Genomic DNA, 21,040 nt, shown 5'->3' with positions numbered 1-21,040 from the left:
GTTAGCCCTGTAAAGTAATGAACTTTAACATCAAATGAATGAAGCAACAAACAAAATAAATGCTTATAATCTGAATGTAAAACATAACCGTTGTTTCCTACCTCAGCAATTTCTTTTACCTATTTTTCTCACCAAATATTTATTGGCAAAATATGTTTTAATTGACAAAAAAAATGAGAGTGTGTTACAAATATTCAAGTATACAAGAAAATACAACAACCGTATTTATTGGCAAAACATATTTTTCATACGTTTTTCTCTTGAAAAAAGCCCGCGCGTCTAGAACCCATTGTTGCTTGGCGGATTAATCAATTTAGCAAAATATGTGAACGGAAGCTAATTTGAATCAATATTAAATGTTTATGTTCACCATGAATCACGTTATAGCATTTTAATAAATTACTGATGAAAATGGTTTTCAAAAGGAGAGTTGCCACACGGTAGGCTATCTGTCCCGAACAGTATGTTCATATGAATGAAATGGTACAGCCAGTTCTGACTGACCATAGACATAATAAATGCAGTTGTACTGAGTTCTGCCACGAGAGCGCGCACAAATGCAGACAGAGCCGTTTTGAGCGGATTTATCTGCTTTACATTGAAGCGAATTTATAAATCTGTGTGTTTATGATTGTGTTTCCCTGAGATCATTTTTATTACTATTATTTTCTTGTGTGAGAGAACATTAGCCTATTTCTTAACTGTTACATTTGGGCACTGTCCTGCAACCGCTAGCTGGTAATGGGCCAATCAGATTTAGTGTATGACACACCTTCACCAGGCCCCGCCCCTTTCTTTGATACCTACCTGTGAAGCGCGTGCACAGACAGACTGACAGTGCTACTGAACCGACTGATGCCCGGTGTGTGATCGCCACATCTTCTGTTTCTTTTCGTTATTATTATATTATTGTTTTATTACTTTTTATTTCTAAGCTTAGTAATTACCCACCGAGGTCATTTGGGAATATTCTCCACCTTTGCAGCAACATTAATTGGAAACCCTATTTCCCAGAATGATGAACACCCGCCACGGATCATAGACTAGAAGAGGTGAGCTGATCTTTATAACTCAGTAGCCTATAAGCTGTTACTTTTTCTGGCTTAAAACATCACTCAGTCAGAACCAAATGAACGTGCACCTCACGTGGGAAGCGCGCGGATGAATGAGAGGCACGGTGCACACACTCATAGAATAATAAGCACCGCGTGAGTGAGTGAGTGAGTGAGTGAGTGTGTGTGTGTGTGTGTGTGTGTGTGTGTTGAGATAAACAGTCTGGTGATGTTAGTTTGTGTGAAATTAAATAGATGCGGTCAGTAATTCATTCTCAGATCACTGGTGTTTTCAGAAGCTGAGCTGCTCTTAAGGACAAACTTACTGATCATCTCAAACAACATGGAGTTCTTGCTGGTAAGTCTGTGTGTTTTATTGCTTTTTGCAAACGTGTTATACAATAGTCAAAAGTTTAGACAGTGAATTTGTTTTTTATAATAAAAAAAATAATAATAAAAAAACTAAAGAATTGCATTTGCTCGCAAAAGCATTAATGTATTTTATCTTACATTATTTCCATAACAAGAGTTTTGCGAGAGAACGCAGAGTTTCTCATGAGAACGCAACAGTTTTGAGAGCTAACAAAAAGTTTATCAGATAAACGCAAAGTTTATCAGATGAACACAAAGTTTATCAGATGAACACAGAGTTTATCAGGGGAATGCAAGAGTTTTAAGAGCGAACAAAAAGTTTTCAGGGGAACACAAAGTTTATCAGGGGAATGCAATAGTTTTGAGAGCGAACGCAAGAGTTTTGAGAGCGAACGCAAAGTTTCTCGGATGAACGCAAAGTTTCTCGGATGAACGCAAAGTTTCTCAGTGGAACGCAAGAGTTTTGAGAGCGAACGCAAAGTTTCTCGGATGAACGCAAAGTTTCTCAGGGGAACACAATAGTTTTGAGAGCAAACGCAAGAGTTTTGAGAGCGAACGCAAAGTTTCTTGGGTGAACGCAAAGTTTCTCGGATGAACGCAAAGTTTCTCAGTGGAACGCAAGAGTTTTGAGAGCGAACGCAAAGTTTCTCGGATGAACGCAAAGTTTCTCGGATGAACGCAAATTTCTCGGATGAACACAAAGTTTCTCGGATGAACGCAAAGTTTCTCAGTGGAACGCAAGAGTTTTGAGAGCGAACGCAAAGTTTCTTGGATGAACGCAAAGTTTCTCAGGGGAACGCACATTTTTTCGGATGAACGCAAAGTTTTTTCAGGGGAACGCAAGAGTTTTGAGAGCGAACGCAAAGTTTCTCGGATGAACGCAAAGTTTCTCAGGGGAACGCAATAGTTTTGAGAGCGAACGCAAAGTTTCTTGGATGAACGCAAAGTTTCTTGGATGAACGCAAAGTTTCTCAGGGGAACGCAAGAGTTTTGAGAGCGAACGCAAAGTTTCTTGGATGAACGCAAAGTTTCTCAGGGGAACGCACATTTTTTCGGATGAACGCAAAGTTTTTTCAGGGGAACGCAAGAGTTTTGAGAGCGAACGCAAAGTTTCTCGGATGAACGCAAAGTTTCTCAGGGGAACGCAATAGTTTTGAGAGCGAACGCAAAGTTTCTTGGATGAACGCAAAGTTTCTTGGATGAACGCAAAGTTTCTTGGATGAACGCAAAGTTTCTCAGGGGAACGCAAGAGTTTTGAGAGCGAACGCAAAGTTTCTCGAATGAACGCAAAGTTTCTCAGGGGAACGCAATAGTTTTGAGAGCGAACAAAAAGTTTCTCAGATCAACAAAAAGTTTCTCAGATCAACGTTCAAAGTTTCCCAGGGGAACGAAAAGTTTATTTTTCTTGGATGATTGCAAAGTTTCTCGGATGAACGCAAATTATTCACAGATGAACGCAAAGTTTGTTGGATGAACGCAAAGTTTCTCAGGGGAACACAAGAGTTTTGAGAGCGAACGCAAAGTTTCTCGGATGAACGCAAAGTTTCTCAGGGGAACACAAGAGTTTTGTAAGTGAACAAAAAGTTTCTCGCATAAACGCTAAGTTTCTCAGGGGAACACAAGAGTTTTGAGAGCGAACGCAAAGTTTCTCGGATGAACGCAAAGTTTCTCAGGGGAACGCAATAGTTTTGAGAGCGAACGCAAAGTTTCTTGGATGAACGCAAAGTTTCTTGGATGAACGCAAAGTTTCTCAGGGGAACGCAAGAGTTTTGAGAGCGAACGCAAAGTTTCTTGGATGAACGCAAAGTTTCTCAGGGGAACGCACATTTTTTCGGATGAACGCAAAGTTTTTTCAGGGGAACGCAAGAGTTTTGAGAGCGAACGCAAAGTTTCTCGGATGAACGCAAAGTTTCTCAGGGGAACGCAATAGTTTTGAGAGCGAACGCAAAGTTTCTTGGATGAACGCAAAGTTTCTTGGATGAACGCAAAGTTTCTTGGATGAACGCAAAGTTTCTCAGGGGAACGCAAGAGTTTTGAGAGCGAACGCAAAGTTTCTCGAATGAACGCAAAGTTTCTCAGGGGAACGCAATAGTTTTGAGAGCGAACAAAAAGTTTCTCAGATCAACAAAAAGTTTCTCAGATCAACGTTCAAAGTTTCCCAGGGGAACGAAAAGTTTATTTTTCTTGGATGATTGCAAAGTTTCTCGGATGAACGCAAATTATTCACAGATGAACGCAAAGTTTGTTGGATGAACGCAAAGTTTCTCAGCGGAACACAAGAGTTTTGAGAGCGAACGCAAAGTTTCTCGGATGAACGCAAAGTTTCTCAGGGGAACACAAGAGTTTTGTAAGTGAACAAAAAGTTTCTCGCATAAACGCTAAGTTTCTCAGGGGAACACAAGAGTTTTGAGAGCGAACGCAAAGTTTCTCAGTTGAACGCAACGTTTCTCAGGTGAACCGAAGAGTTTTGAGAGCGAACGAAAAGTTTCTCAGGGGAATGCAAAGTTTCTCAGGGGAACACGAGTTCTGTAAGCGAACGAAAAGTTTATCAGAGGAACGCAAAGTTTCACTGGGGAACGCAAGAGTTTTAAGAGTCAACGCAAAGTTTATCAGATGAACAAAATAGTTTTGTTAGTGAACGCAGTTTCTCACAACAATTCAAGTTTGCAAGAGAACATTGAAATATATTGAAATTGAAATGTTTTTTTCCTCCTATCTCATTCACCTGCAACTTTCTACAGTATTATGTATGCAACAGAAAGTGGGCTATACACTACATAATGCAAAACTGGACATTCAGTTTAGTTGAAATGTGTAATTTTGTCTGTTCTGCAGTTTCCCTGTGAACTCTGACCTCTGACTCGATCCGGTCACATCAACTTACCCTGTTTCTGCAGGGTCATATCAGTCATGTTATCTGGTTAGTGATATGGCAGATAGTTAGCTCTGACTGTGCCATATCACAGTAGCTGGAGGATTGTCACGTTTCAAACCATGGGGTTTAACATGTTCAGTGCATTTGATCATATATAGTGATTGTAATATTCAGTTTAAGGCCTGAACGGGGTGATTATACAGAGTTTGTTGTTGTTTACTTCAAGCGTTTGCAGAAGTGAAGCAGACTGCCAATTTCTCTGTTAATCCTATGAAGGGGCGGGATTTAGCCAAGCCTCTCGTTTTTTGCATTCTGATTGGTCCGTGTGAAGCGGTCCTCTGAAAAGAGGCGGGGCTTGGTTAAACGGTAGACAGACACACAGGCGAAAAGCTTCAGTTAAAGTCTAGCAGAACTGAATCTTTGCTGGGTCATGCATTACATCATCACATTCATATCTTTCACTCATGAAATCCTTTCATTGATCGGTGTGTCTATGATGGCCAAAATACACCACAGCTAAAACTAATGTGTAACAGTGTTATTTTCGTATCATTGGTAGATATTAAGATTTTATATATATATATATTTTTTATATATATATATCTTCCATTTAAATGTATTTATATATTATATTATATAATATAATATAATATAATATAAACATTGCTATATGTTATATAAAATATGTATTATTTGATTACTTCTTTTCATAAAATTTAAAACAAGTAAACTGAGAAATGTTGACTAGCTGATTTTATTTTTATTTTTTTTATTTTTTTTTCAAGTAGCAAAAAATTTTATGGCTTAAGTTTAGTATAACTAATATACTATTATAGTTTTTATTAATATTTTGAATTAGTTTTTTTTTTATATTTTCCATTTTTACTTTAATTTTAGTTAGTTTCTATAAATAAAATGTGTGTGTATATATATGTATGTATATATGAAGAGTTCAGATGCAAAAGCCTCTAAGTGCCATCTGAAATTTTCTTCTAGAATGATCATTTTTATAAAGCTCGTATATTTAAGTTCAGTAATTTCACTTGAATGGCAATGAAAATTACCTATTAATTGTCATTTAAGTGAAATATATATTATATTCTATTTTTATAAACAAATTTTTTATTTTTTTACCATAATCAGAATTATTTAAAATGATATGATCAGAGCAGTTTTTGACTGACTGTTTATGCCTGTTTAACCCTGTTTCAGGCTCATCCGGCCCTGAAGGCGTTCATGTGTGGGTCTCTGAGCGGGACGTGCTCCACGCTGCTCTTCCAGCCCCTGGACCTGCTGAAGACGCGCCTGCAGACGCTACAGCCCGGGTCAGTGCACACACGGGACGGGGTCGAGGACCGCTTCAGTCTGGCTTCCACATTGGTCAAGTCAAGTCAAGTCAAGTTTATTTGTATAGCGCTTTTCACAATACAGATTGTATGTGAGTGTCCTGCGGACCGAGAAGCTCCTGGGACTGTGGAGAGGCGTCTCACCTGTGAGTGTCACACTCATCCGAGACGATACTTCTGTTATGTTTGTTTGTGTGGTTATATCCTAGGGCTATTAATTAATCGCAATTTACATGTAATCGCACTTAAACAGATTTGGCTAATCGCGATTATGAAATCGCAAAGGCTGTGATAATTTTTTTTATGTGCAGCTTGTCAGTGACGTACAGCTCTGTAAACGCTGCTCCATCTGAAAGCACTGTGAGTTTGAGTCTCTAATAGTAATAATAATAATACTATAATGTTCATTTGCACTGCTGACTGTTATTATAGTAACAACTGTTTACATATGCATCTTGCACTACTACCTTGACTGGAATATGCTCAATTTGCACTGCCGACTGTTTATTTACAGTACCGACTGTTTACATATACATTTGCAATACCGTACTTTAACTGTAATATGCAATTACTTCCACTGCACTTTCACTCGGATAGCTTCTGTCCAAACTTTATTTGCACTACTTTAAATCCATTGTTATACTGCTCATTTTAGCCTAACTTATACATATATCTATTTGTAAAATTCTGTTTATAGTAATAGCCATCTGTATATTATGCTCACATTCTGTTTATAGTAACAGCCATCTGTATATATATTCATAGTACATATCTATCTGTAAAATTCTGTTTATAGTAATAGCCATCTGTATATTATATTCAGTACATATCTAGCTGTAAATTCTGTTCACAGTAATAGTTATCTGTATATTATATTCATAGGACAAATCTATCTGTAAATTTTTGTTTATAATAGTATTCAACTCTATATTTATTCAGTACATATCCATGTTCTGCACTTATGGAACCACTGTATATCCTGCACTTGCTGCTATTGCACTTCTGGTTAGACCTAAACTGCATTTCGTTGCCTTGTACCTGTACTTGTGTAATGACAATAAAGTTGAATCTAATCTAATCTAATCTAATAACATGCATTTGAAAAAGCAACATGCGTCAAACATCTTTCCAAACATGGGAAGCATTTATGAGTCTTGTTCAACAAAAGACAAAATTTAATAACATGCTTTTACTCCAAACTCACTTCATAGGGACAGTTGAGCTCCTCCTTCTGTGAGATGATGAGGCTTCCTACACAGAATAAGGCAGTTGTGTGTTTATTAGTCGTGTTTATTAGTCATGTTTAATCAAAGCGTTTCAATCTTCTGTTTATTCAGATACAGCGATAGGGGTTTCCTGGAATGACGTGTTTTATCGTACTTCTGCGGCGGGACATATGTGGAGTGTGTGTGTGTGAGAGACGCCCTCTAGTGTTCAGATGGATATGTGGTGTGTGTGAGACACCCTCTGCTGTTCAGATGTAAGTGTGGTGTGTGTGTGTGTGTGAGACGCCCTCTGGTGTTCAGATGGATATGTGGTGTGTGTGTGTGTGTGTGTGTGAGACGCCCTCTGGTGTTCAGATGGAGAGGCATTTACTACCGATCAGCCATTCTGCACTGACAAACTGGGCATAAAATAATCGCAGCCTTTGCCAAATCGCGTGCGGTTTCATTGCGATTAATTGTGCAGCCCTATTATATTCTCTGTTTCTCTCTCCGCAGTCGTTTGTGCGCTGTATTCCAGGAGTCGGGATCTACTTCAGCACATATTTCACACTAAAGCAGCATTTTTTCGCTGACGGGGCCCCAGGGCCCCTGCATTCAGTGCTGCTGGGAGCCGGAGCCAGATGTGTGTCCGGCGTCTGCATGCTGCCTGTCACTGTCATCAAAACACGCTTCGAGGTGTGTGTGTGTGTGTGTGTGTGTGTGTATGTGTGCATGTATGTAGATAAATAAAAATCAATACACTAGCATTCAAAATGTGCATTTTTATTTAAAAAAAATTTTTTTATTCAGCAAGGACGCATTAAGTTGATCAAAAGTGACAGTAAACAGATTTATAATGTTACAAAAGATTGCGGTTTCAAATAAATGCTGTTCTTTTGAACTTTCTATTCGTCACAGAATGCTGAAACATAAAATGTATCAGTTTCCACAAAAATATTATCTGTTCTCAACATCATATTAGAATGATTTCTGAAGTATCATGTGACTCTGGAGTAATGATGCTGAAAATTCAGCTTTGATCACCGGAATAAATTCCAGTTTACTCTATATTCACATAGAAAACAGCTCTTTTAAATTGTAATAATATTTGAGTGTTTTACTGTATTTTGATCAAATAAATTCAGCCTTGTTGAGCAGAAGAGACTTCCTTAAAAACATTCAAATATCTTACTAACTCTTGAACACTAGTGTAGATTGGCCTCATGAGAGAGTGTGAAACCATGATGTGTGTGTGTGTGTTTCAGAGCGGCCGCTATCAGTACAGCAGTGTGTCAGGAGCGCTGCGGTCCGTGTGCCGGACGGAGGGACCCAAGGCCCTGTTCTCCGGTCTGACGGCCACACTGCTCAGAGACGCACCGTTCTCCGGGATATACGTCATGATCTACAGCCAGGCCAAATACTCACTGCCACCAGGTCTGAACACACACTGAGAGTGTGATATAAACTACATGTGCTTCAAATATGTGTTTGATTCAATAGAATTTTAGCAGCTTAAAGGGTTCATTTTACCAAGAAACATCTGGCTCATAATTATTTTATAGAAGGAAAGTTAGGATTTATTTTATTTTTATTTATTTTTTGCACTGGAACATTCGTGTCATGGGAGGAAACATTATATTATTAGTTTGCTCACAACATTTTTTTTTTTGCAAGTAAACGTGACTTTCTCAGGGGAACGCAATAATTTTGAGAGCAAATGCAAAATTTCTTGCTGAACTCAAAAGTCTCACGAGTTTTTCAGTGGAACGCAAAAAAATTTGCAAGCAAATGCAACGTTTCTCGGGAATAAAGCAATTTAAAAGATAATTGCGACTTATCTCGCAATTCTGATTTTTTGTCTCGCAATTCTGACTTTTTTCTCGCGATTCTGACTTTTTACTTGCAATTACGAGTTTATGTCTCGCAATTCTAACTTTTTTTCTTGCAATTCTGGCTTTTTTTTTCATAATTCAGATTTTTTCTCGCAATTCTGACTTTTTTCCTTGCAGTTCTGTCTTTTTTCTGGCAATTCTGGATTTTTTCACGCAATTTTGGATTTTTTCCTCACAATTCTGTCTTTTTTCTCGCAATTCTGACTTTTTTCTTGCAATTCTGGCTTTTTCTCGCAATTCTGACTTTTTTTTGTTTATATATTGCAATTCTGATTTCTTTTCTCAGAATTGTGAGATATAAACACGCAATTGTTGCAAAATATCTAGAAGAAGTTTTGTGAGCAAACTCAAAATTTCTTAGGGAACGCAATTGTTATGAGTGAATGCAGTTTCTTGAAGGAACACAAGTTTAGCAAGCGAATGCAACATGTCTCACGGGAACACTAAAATTTAGCGAATTACCGCAAAGTTTCTCATAGGAAAGCATAGATTTTGCAAGTAAACAAAAAAGAAATACAGTTTTTCCTCCCATCTCATATTTTTTCCATCCCCATGTCATTTTGGGACTTTTTTTTTTTCTCAGAGCCTTGAGAGGTTCGGTGTGATAACAGGTACCGGTAACAGGAATATTGCTCATGATGTGGAAATGTTTCTCCATATGAGATAAGAGAGCTGTCCAGTCATTCCTTCATTGTGTAACAGCCTGCACTGATAAACTCTGTTTCTCTTTCAGAGATCAGTCAGTCGTCTTACGCTCCGCTGGCTAACTTCAGCTGTGGGGTTCTGGCCGGCGTCCTTGCCTCCGTCGTGACCCAGCCGGCGGATGTGGTGAAAACTCATGTTCAAGTGAGTCCAGACGTCTTCAGCAGGACGTCAGATGTGCTGCGATACATTTACAAGGTAACAGATGCTCGTCTCCCAACATGCACCTCTCTCTGCTGCCTCAGACTGGCACTCGGCTTCTATGAGAGGCTGTATGTTACTGTGATTTAACCATGATTGAGGGGTTTTATAGACATGATGCAAGGCAGATTTTACTGTAATATAGTGCAATAATAATCATTAGATGGATTAGTCATACAAGCTAGAACTGCATCTGATTGTGTTCATACAGGTTTCCCCAAACACTTCCGCCATCGGCTAGTAGTTTCCTGCTGTTTTTGACGCTTAAATAAACAGTTCTGTTTGAATCTTAAAAATTACAATATTCACATTTGAATCTGCGTTCCTCATAATTCCACAGATTCCAAAAATATTGAAAAAAAAGTCGGTAGATTCTGTTTGAGCCTCTTGAATGTGAGATTTTTAAATGAATTCACAGGTTTGTCGTCCATATAAATATAAATAAATAAATATATTGTGATGAGGTTCAGCAATCAAATAGCAAGGAAGGAAGAAGACAGGGGTCAGCTGAACTGGGACTCTCGTTTTATTCACGTTAGAAAAATAAACAAAAGAAAAGGTGCGCACACAGCGCATTCACCGTGCACAAGCACAGCCACAAAACAATCAATAATTCAGAATATTAAATCGGTGATCTCTCTCAGGAGGCACAGCAACAGTCCACGAGGTCCCAGTCCGTCTCTCTCTCTCACTCCGGTTTATATCCGGTCTCTCCACACCAATTACTGAAATCAGACACAGGTGTTCATCATCTGCACTTGACCTACTTACTCCCCGCTCTGTTCCGTCCTCTCTCTCCCGCTACAGACTCTGCAAAACCACGCCCCCCTCGCCACATATATACATGTATAAATATTTCTTAAATATATTCATGCGTGTGTATTTTTATATATATATATATATATATATAAAATAATTAAACAGTACAGACACATATATTATGTAAACACAAACTTTTATTTTGGATGCCATTAATCGTTGCCCAGCACTGGTAAATATGATCAAAAATCGCTGTAAAAAATTAATCTGCATCGTTTATCCTTTTGATCTTTCATTCAAAAAATTGGCAAAATCCTAACCTTTCATTTAAGTAAAAGAATTGAAAGTGGGGGGGAAATCACATTATAAAATAAATGTTTTTCTCCAAAACACGTTGGCCACAATTATTCATACCCTTTTATTAAATACCTTCTTGCAATCTCCTTTTGCCAAGATAACAGATCTGAGTTTTCTCCTATAATGCCTGATGAGTTTGGAGAACATCTGACAAGAGATCAGAGATCATTCCTCCATAGAGAATCTCTCCAGATCCTTCCGATTCCCAGATCCATGTTGGTGCTTCTTCTCTTCAGTTCACTCCACTCTTCAGGTCAGGGAACTGGGACGGTCATGGCAGAAGCTTCATTTTGTGCTCCCTAACACATTTTTGTGTTGATTTTGATGTTTGTTTTGGATCGTTGTCCTGAAGGAAGATCCAACCACGGCCCATTATAAGATTTCTAGCAGAAGGCGTCAGGTTTAGATTTTTTATCTGTTGATATTTGATAGAATCCACAATGCCATGTTTCTGAATAAGAAGTCCAGGACCTCCAGCAGAAAAATAGGCCCACAACATTAAAGATCATAGAAGATTTTTTATCCTTGTGTGCACCAAACCCATCTAGCGTGTTTGCTGCCAAAAAGCTCTTTTTTTTTTGTTTCATCTGACTATATAACCCTGTGCCGTTTGAAGCTCCAGTCGTGTCTGACCACTGAATATGCTGGAGTTTGTTTTTGGATGAGCGAGGAGCATTTTTCTTGAAACCCTCCCAAACAACATGTGGGGATGTAGGTTTTGTTTGATTTTTTTTTTATAGTTTTTCTGACCCCAAGACTCAACTAATCTCTGCAATTCTCCATCTGTGATCCTTGAAGAGTCTTTGGCCACTCAGACTTTCCTCCTCACCGTCCATTAAGACAATATAGACACACATCCTCTTCCTGGCAGATTCATAACATCTTTAGTTGATTGGAACTTCTTAATTATTGCCCTGATGGTCAAAATGGGGATTTTCAATTCTTTAGCTATTTTCTTTCAGCCACTTTCTATTTTGTGAAGCTCAACAATCTTTTGATGCACATCAGAACTATATTCTGTGGTTTTACTCATTGTGATGGATGATTCAGGGAATTTGGCCTTTGTGCTTCCTCATATTTAAACTCCTGTGAAACAAGAAGTCATAGCTAGACAATTTCATGTTCCTAGTCACCCTGGTGTGCTAAAAAAGGTCAATATTAATGGGAATATACTTCAGAGATATTTTATTCATAAAAAAATTCTAGGGGTATGAATAATTGTGGCCAACGTGTTTTCGAGAAAAACATTTATTTTATAATGCGATTTCCCCCCAATTTTCAATTCTTTTACTTTGAGAAAAGTTAGATTTTTGCCAATTTTTTGAATAAAAGATCAAAAGGATAAATGATGCAGATTTATTTTTTACAGCCATTTTTTATCATATTTACCAGGGGTATGATTAATTCTGGGCACGACTGTATATAATATATATATATATATATATATATATATATAGTTAAAAAAATTAAAAGCTACTCCAATCAACTATCGGTACCAATATATCGGCAAAACCTATGAATCGGTCGACCTCTAGTGTAAATCCACTTCCACTAATATTTTTTTTTATTAAGCTGAATACTAAAATGATATTGCTAAAACTAAAATGATGAAAAACTGAAATAAAAATAACACCAAAAAAAAAGCATATAAATATATAGTTTAAAAATTAAAAGCTTATTAAAATGACAAACACACACAACAAAATTACTATTCCTAAAATATTCAAATAAAACTAATTGAAGTGATGCCTCTGTCTGTCTGTCAGGATCAGGGCTTGGTGGGGTTTTTCCGCGGTGCTGTTCCTCGCTCTCTGAGGAGAACCATGATGGCGGCGATGGCCTGGACGGTGTACGAGCAGCTGATGGCTCAGATGGGCCTCCAGTCCTGAGAACGATCGAACACATCGCACTCTGATCGAGATCTTCACACGGGACGTCTGATGTTTCAGTGTTTGACTCTGAGGTCCTCCATGGAGAGGATCATGTGGGTCCAGAGAAATTGAGCTGTTTGATCATCACAAACTGCTTTGATTCTCATTCACGGTGAACTGAAGTGAAAAACATCTTGGACAAAGATAATGAGCTTTGAAACGCACTTTTATATGTCAGCTCAGCTTGTCTTGTCTGTTTTTGAGTAAATTACGCTGCTTATAACATTTTTATAGTGTTGCTTCATGAGCTGCTTTAAGACAGTCATAATCTGTTTGATTTTATAGTCTTATGTTGCAGGTTATGATTGGCAGGTTAAAGTTATGTTGTTTGAGTCAAATTATTATTATTAAAGCCAACATGAAACAGAATTTGTGATAATTTTTTCTTCCCTATTGTGATGTATATCCAAGTGCAACGGCTTCTGCAAGAACAAATGTTGGGCAGGGCATCTTCACTTCCCTCCATTCACACAATCCCTCCTTATTCAAATCATTTGAATGCTGAATGTGAAGATCAGGAAGAAACGAGGGATGATCTGCAAGGAAACGCTCAACTCAAACGGCCCCCATAATAATCACAACACCATTTTCAACTAAAAACGTAAAACTTTTTATGCGTTTTGGCCGTTCGTTTACACAACAACGGCGTTTCGGGTGCCTGAAAACGCAAAGTTTTGAAAACAAGTTCCAAAATGCAAGTTTTTGAAAACTGTCTCTGTGCAAACAACAAAAACGTGAATCTCTGGAGACGATGACGTCATGCACATGCGTATTACGTGTTCAGTCTATAGTGTTTCATCGCCATCTAATGGTCTAGCAGCAGAATACAGCGTTTTTAGTCGTTTTCGCGGATCCGTATGAACGGGGATCGTTTTGACAATGGTGTCGTCTGAAGGCGAAAAACTCAAAGGAAAAACTTCTCCGTTTTAAGCATATCGTTTGTCATGTAAACGTACCCTCATTCAAAAGTGTCAGCCCAGATCCAGCCCAAATCTTGTACATGTGGAATGCATGTGTAGCCTACCAGATGTGGGCCGGATCTGGGCCGAAACTATGTTTCTGTCTGGGACAGATCGCTCAAAATGGCTTGAGGAGACTGGGAAATCGACATGCCTTTCCTGAACTCCTCTGCCAGTTCAACCTGTCACAAATGTTTCTGTAAAGATCAACCTGTGAGGTAAATTGAGTTTTTCCAGCTCAATCAGTATTTTTTTCTGATATGAACGAGGTTCATCCGCAGAAACGAAGCCTTTCTGAATGAGGGGCGCTGATAAGACCGATGACCTCAAACGAGTCTCTTACGCAAACGAGTCAAAGAAAAGAACACAAACCATTACAAGACAACAGACACATGCTGATCTGGACAATCATTACGTAACACGCTGAAAAAGTGTAATGCTATACATTTGGCTCTGTGTTTGACAAATGCCACTGCGATGATTTATTACCACTTGGATGTTTTATATAGTTTGTTTTAATGCTACCAGAACATTTCCACTCAGTCTTTTCAAGAAAGTTTTTTTTTTTTTTTGTATGTTAGGGTTAGGGTATTGAAAAAAGAAAATTGAAAGAGGCTTTTAGGGTCTTTATTTTAAATAAAAAGTTATTAATATTTATAAATAAAGAATAAAGAATATTTAATAAATAAGTTGTTAATATATAAACTATTATATCAATAAATATCTTTCAGAATCTGTGTTGTTTTATATTATTTGTAATAAAAAAATCTAAATCTTTGTTGTTATAATATAATAATAATAATAAAATTTCATGTCTATTTTAATTATTTAACTATCTACCACAGTTTTACTGCTGCAACAATAATAATGGAATTGTGGAGGAAATAATATTTTTTTTGTAAGTGAACATCTAGATGTCTATATGGAAGACTGTACACCAGCTAATTTTATTATCATTTTTAGTAGTTTTAATTTTACATTTTAACCCAGTTAAATTAAGGACGTGATGATCGTGCTCTCGTTTGATCCTTATTTACCATTAAATCACTGATTAGCCGATACTTTAACCTATTGATAACACACACACACACACACACACACACACACACACACACACACACACACACACACACACACACACACACACACAGCGCACATTATCGTCCTCGTTTTCCGTTCATTTTCACTTTCACTGTTTCTCTTATTGAGGTTTGTTCATGTCTCCATATAAAATAAACGTTAATTAAAAACATTCTGTTTGTTCGCTGTGTAAACATTCGTGACTCTTCATCTAGGACAGTACGTCTCAAAGCAAACAGAAGTTGCGACAGAATGTACAACAGAGTTCAACCGAGAAGTCACTCCGCGTCTCGCCATTGTCTTAATATGGTCTTTGTCTTAATATGGACAATCCATCCCGTGTGTCTTAATATGGTCACAGCAGTGCCGTCTAGTGTAGAGGACAGAAAACACAGTACAGCGACTCATTGAAACCACAACACTGAGAACAAACGCCATCCAGAGGCGAGGAAAACACAGTACAGCAGAACACAAGGAAGAATTTCATTAGTTTGCTTAGATAGCCACATATTATCCAAAGTCATTCTTCACCAAGTTTCCGATAACGTGAGAAGTTATTGGTGTAAATATAAATGAGCATTCACTACACATGTTGCTACACAACGCACACAATGTTTCGTGTCAGTGTTACTGGGACATTTGTGTAGTTTTTTTTTCTTTTTCTTTTTTTTTCTTAACTTAAAGAAATCTCTAACATCTTGACCAACAGGTTTCTGAAAGCTCACTGCTTCTGCTATATCTTGATCATTATTAGTATGAATATATTTCAGATTTTAAGATTGTTTTAAGTTCATTATTTCCTTTGAGCTCACTCATTATTAAAATAAAAATAAAAAAATCATTCAAAATGTCTGTTTCTACTGATAGGACTATACATTTATTGTAATACTGTAGGCCCTGTATGACATACAGATTCAGCTCATTCTAGAACGTTCTCAGTTTTGTATTGCCAAGAAAATAGAACATTGTAATTCAAAATAAACACCATGTGTTTTGGTTTTACTCGAATGAAAACAGTAGTCTATATAAACTGCGTAGTTTCATTTAATGTAGATCAGGTGACTTCACGGAAAGCAGAAAGTGTCAGACTCCACGACTCTCAATCTTGGATCAGTCAACGCCCCAAATACTTTCACGTCACTTGACTTATCGTTTGCTCCTTAGTCAGCTAAAGAGCAGAACGTGAGGTGATTTTTTTAGCCTACAGGCAAATTCTGAGTCTGATTCACCTGAGTTCACAGCGGAGAGTGTATTTTACTCTTTAATGAGGGTTTTAGGCTATTCAAATTTGTGGTGCTCATTGAGTCTCATTCTGAATGCAGGTAATTGCTGAATTCAACGATGAGAAAACACAGCAAATTTATTGAAATATAAAAAACGTACTCAAATTACTCTGAATTCTAAATGTTTCTTTCGTCAGTTTGTCTTCAGTACTAATGCATTTTTTGTCACTATAATAAATCTAATATCCAGAGTTACATTTCTACCTTTAGAGATCGCACATGCTTTTTGTGTTTTAGCTATGTTTAAGTTTTCTGAGTGTTTCAACAGCAAAGAACTTGATGTTAAAATTCCAATTATTAATATATTATATAAACTAAAAATAAAATTATTCACAATGCTTCATGGGATGCAAATGCTATTTTATTTGTAGTCATAGATTGTAACGTTGCAATTCACCTTGTTTGATTGGGTTGCTTCATGTTTGTACTTTTTAACAAAGACTTTAATGTGCTCAATCCTGCTAAATGTCCTGCAGAGTTTAACTACAACCCAGTTCCACCACAACACTTGCCTGGAAGTTTCTACACAGCAAATACCCCAGTTCATTTAACACGATAACACTGAAGCAGTCTTGAATTTTATGAGATTATTAAATAATTAAGATAATCAAACACAATGAAAGCAGCCAGAATAATCTTTTTTTTTTCTCAAAAAGCCAAGGGTCAAGAGCCCAATAGCAAACGCTGATCATCATAATGGTAACTTAAACTTGTGACTCTTTCCTTTGATTCTGCTTGTTAACAGCAGGTGTCTTGACTAATGGTCAATAATAAGTCAATTAATCTCTTAATTATCTCATTAACTTTAACACTGCTTCAGTGTTCTTTTTAACACTCTTAAGCCCTATTCGGACGGGACTAGTTTTCCAAACGACGTTTGAGTTACAATTCTTATCAACCTACGTCTGTGATTTCATGTACGGATTCGGACGGGACTAACATCTCCGTGTTTATTACCAAGGTAGGAGTGTTTTACATGTGGGCATTGCAGAAGATCACGTGTTCAGTTAAAATTAAGCACTTTGAAATATAAAGTAAAACGTCTTATTGTATTTAGTGTTTTGTAAACATTTGATAAAAATTGTAGTATAAAAAAACTAAACATACATTTATCATCATGATTTTATAGAACTGGGTTCTTTTAATAAACCCACTGGAATAAAAAGTTTTAACTTATATAATTTGCACGTTATGTAATTAAGTACAGAAATGAAAGTAATCTTACCTGAAACTGATATTACAGTAGCCAGTCTTAACAGTTTACGTGATTTGGCTCTTCTTGTTGATTTCATTTTTTTATTTCTTCGCAGTGTACCGAACAAATCTACATCCATTATCGGTGCGCAAAAAGCAGAAACTTGAATACCGGCGCGATAGCGAGAGATTGTACGGTAGTTCACGTTGACCAAAACACACAAGAAAAAGCGTTTTGGAAAAAAACATTTTCGGCAATCACAGACATTCGCATTCAGACGGGATTAGATTTCTCGAGGACCGCCGAGTTTGACAAAAAACAGTAGGTAATTTGCTCTGGAATTTTTACAGAGGTCGTGTGAGAAAAAGACAGACATGGCAGATTCGGACAGGATTAAAATCTCAAAGTTCGTCTGTGAAACAGAAATTTCTCTAACGTCCCCCTGTGAAACTAGTCCCGTCCGAATAGGGCTTTAGTGTGGACTTAAAATCTGAGTTAATTTAACACTGTTTTTTTTTTCTTTTCTTTTTTTTTTTTTTTTCTTCTAGTGAATAGCTGGACCCTCCAGGAGCAGGCTTGATCACCACTTCCCTATAGGTAAAATATTTCTAAAATCAAGGGCACTGAAAAGAATTGTCTGTTACTGTATTACACTAACACATTCCCATGTTTATACAACATTGCGTGCAAACCTTCATTTTACTGGAACATTGTGTGCATAGTTTCTCTAGCTTTGTTTCAGATCTTATCCAACCACATTCCCAAAAATAAACTTTCCTGAAAGTTCAGCGCTTGTTCTACTTTTTAAAAAGGAAGATTATTTATATTATTTTAAAATAATTTTTCCACATAGTGCTTATTTGCATTGGAAAAGATTAATCATTATATAAATTGAATTATAATTATTAATAGCATGTTACAATTAATATGTTGGACTCTGCTTCTGTATTTGGATATATAGCCTTTTTAAACGCACTATGAGATTCCATGTATTGGTATATGGTTGATAAGTTCTATGTATATGATGAGTGGATCTATTGGACATCCATTGGACATGCAGTCTCAATCATGATCCAGTTATTATATTGTGATGTAACATGATTTTAATTATTGTGTGGTGTAGTTGGCGATGCTAGTACTATTAAAGTACAGAAATCAGTTTGCAGTGTTAAATCATAATCAGTTCATCGTATTTTAGACAACTTTGTTGTCTAAACACTGTAGTCATAAAAATAAAAATAAACACTGAAATGAACAAGTTACAGTAAGTCACACCCTGCAGAAAAACCAGTTTCTTAGGTATGTTACCAGGAAGATATATAAACCCTTCAGTTGGAAGGAACTCTACTGTGGAGCTGCAGTGTGTATCGTCTCTCTATCTGTGTGTTCATTTACAGTGAAATGGCAGAAGCCAGTTTCTCATGGGCTGAGGACCAGTTCAGCTGTTCAGTGTGTCTGGATCTCCTGAAGGATCCAGTGACGATTCCCTGCGGACACAGTTACTGTAAGGAATGCATCTCAGATTGCTGGGATCAGGAGGATCAGAAAGGAATCTACAGCTGCCCTCAGTGCAGGAAAACCTTCATACGAAGACCAGTTTTAGGTAAGAATGTGGTGTTTGCTGAGATGGTGGAGAAACTCAAGACGATGAGACTCCAATCTGCTCCTGTTCCTGCTACTCCTGCTGCTCCTGTAGTTCATAACACTGGATCTGGAGATGTGCAGTGCGACTCCTGCACTGGAAGAAAACAGAAAGCAGTGAAGTCGTGTCTGGAGTGTCAAAGCTCTTACTGTCAAAATCACCTTGAACAGCATGAGAATCTCTTCAGAGGTAATAGACACAATTTGATGGACGCCACTGGACGACTACAGGAGATGATCTGCCCTCGACATGGTAAAATGCTGGAGATTTACTGTCGTACTGACCAGCGGTGTATCTGTATGCTGTGTATGGTGGATGAACACAGAAATCATGACACTGTATCAATTGGAGTGGCAAGAACAGAGAAACAGGTACTGCTTCATACTGGATCTCATGAGCAACATGATATCATGATGTTTCTCTCCTCATTTGTTATGTGATTTTTCTCTCAATCAGGGAAACTGCTGTAATTGATTATGTTTTAGAAAGATAGAAATTGTGTCTTTGATCAAATAAATGCAGACTTAAGTGACTAAAAATAAATAAGATACCTGTTTACAAAAACATTTTTTCATATAATTACATATCTGTTTTTTGCAGAAACATTGTGAGGAAACACAGAGAAGCATCCAGCAAACAATCCAGCAGAGAAAGAAATATCTAAAGCAGATGAGAGAGGCTGTGGAGTCTCACAAGGTGAGTTTGGAAAAGTTTGAGAAGTCTCCTTCACACTCTAAAAAATAAAGGTGCCAGGAATAAACAATGCTGTAGAAGGACTTTTGGTTGAAGAAGCCTTCAGTGAAAGGTTTATAAAAAATTATATGACTATGATAATATGATAATTTGCGAAAGGGCTGCGTTGTGGTCTTGTCTTGGTGTAGTTACAGGTCCACCATCTAAACTGGATATGGCCTGGATCCGGCTGACTGTGGTAAACTCGAGATAAGAGATAGACAGACTAATATTAGCGTACAGGTCCCATTCTTCTAACAATGTAACAAGTACATTGAATGTTGTGGGAAGTGTTACCAGTTCCGTTTGACCTACTTTATGCAGCCTGCGTGTGTTTTGTGTATGCTACGTTAAAGAGATGTGTCTTTAATCTAGATTTAAAATGACATAGTGTGTCTGGTTACTGAATAACGCTAGGAAGACTATTACAGAGTTTGGGTACTAAATAGGAAAAGGATCTACCGGCTACAGTCCACAATTATTTGTATAGTGATTTTCACAATACACATCGTATCAAAGCAGCTTTACGTACAAATATTTTGATACAGTTGATTTTTATATTCTACTGTAGATATTATCAAGTGGTCAGAATTTTGAGACCGCAATAGATGTGAAGGACTATAATGCGCTAAGAGCTTGCTCAAGTGATGCAACTGATGTGCCTTAGTCATTAAGAGCATATGTCGTAGCTTAGATATATTTTAAGATGGAAAACTGCTGTTTTACAAATGCTAGAAATGTGGCTTTTAAATGAAAGATTGGTATTAAAGAGCGCACCCATGTTCCTAACTGTTGACCAAAACTTGACAGAGCAGCCATCCTGTGTTAGACTGTATTCTAAGTATTATGTGCAGAGGTTTTTGGTCCAATAAGTAAAACGTCAAGGTTACCAATGTAACCCTCATTCCCTGAAGGAGGAAACAAAGACGTTACATCAGAGCGACTGAAGAATTGGGATCTCACCTGAGAGCCCAATCACCTTTGAGTGTAACAAAACAAGCTAATAGACATTGGAAAGCGAAATTTGCATTGCGAACCCTGCCCAGCGGAACAGGTATACAAGGAAGCGCGGTGCACTCATTCAGTTAAGTTTTGCGCTGAGGAGCTGAGAAGGTGAGTCCCGGCTGGGTCTGCCTCCTCCACAGGCAGCTCTTGCAGGTTCATCACCTGATCCCTCAAAGGGGTGGTGGGAACCTTAGGCACATATCCAGGCTGGGGTCTCAAGATCAGTTTTAGCCGGCTAAATTCCAGGCAATTCCAGAAAAAGGACCGATCCGATCGGGCACTTTCGGGGGTCTTCTCGGCAAGAAGAACAACACTCAACGAACAGGTTCCACTTCAGAGTGTAAGCGTGCCTTGTCTCCCGGTGGTAGATCAGTATATAAAGTCCCCCACATGTGGAGGATCCAGAGGCCATAGGTCTCTGAGAAAGCAGGTCCTTCCCCAGAGGGATCCGC

At 37.7% G+C, this 21,040-nt stretch overlaps 2 protein-coding genes across 3 annotated transcripts in view; both read left to right on the top strand.

Moving 5' to 3' along the window:
- The first annotated feature begins 281 nt into the window (after positions 1-281).
- On the top strand, positions 282-13,061 carry slc25a38a (solute carrier family 25 member 38a). The gene is made up of 8 exons (XM_082141674.1): positions 282-1,052; positions 1,349-1,410; positions 5,512-5,646; positions 5,714-5,791; positions 7,367-7,546; positions 8,116-8,284; positions 9,476-9,642; positions 12,528-13,061. Exons 2-8 carry the CDS (start codon positions 1,396-1,398, stop codon positions 12,648-12,650), a joined length of 867 nt encoding a protein of 288 aa, XP_081997800.1. The 5' UTR covers positions 282-1,052; positions 1,349-1,395; the 3' UTR covers positions 12,651-13,061.
- A 5,472-nt stretch (positions 13,062-18,533) lies between these two features.
- Positions 18,534-21,040, top strand: part of LOC309477618 (tripartite motif-containing protein 16-like) — a 128,718-nt gene continuing 126,211 nt past the window's right edge. Inside the window, exons 1-2 of one of the 2 annotated variants that reach the window (XM_082140921.1) lie at positions 18,534-19,222; positions 19,452-19,547. In XM_082140921.1, the coding sequence (XP_081997047.1) occupies positions 18,611-19,222; positions 19,452-19,547 (708 nt within the window). In that variant the 5' untranslated portion in view covers positions 18,534-18,610. The remainder of the gene's footprint in view (positions 19,223-19,451; positions 19,548-21,040) is intronic. The other variant, XM_082140920.1, reaches the window with a different exon arrangement.

The sequence above is a fragment of the Leuciscus leuciscus genome (genome assembly GCF_965113295.1).
Source record: "Leuciscus leuciscus genome assembly, chromosome: 1".
In the NCBI taxonomy this organism is placed as follows: Eukaryota; Metazoa; Chordata; class Actinopteri; order Cypriniformes; family Leuciscidae; genus Leuciscus; species Leuciscus leuciscus.
This window is presented reverse-complemented; position numbering and strand designations above follow the sequence as displayed.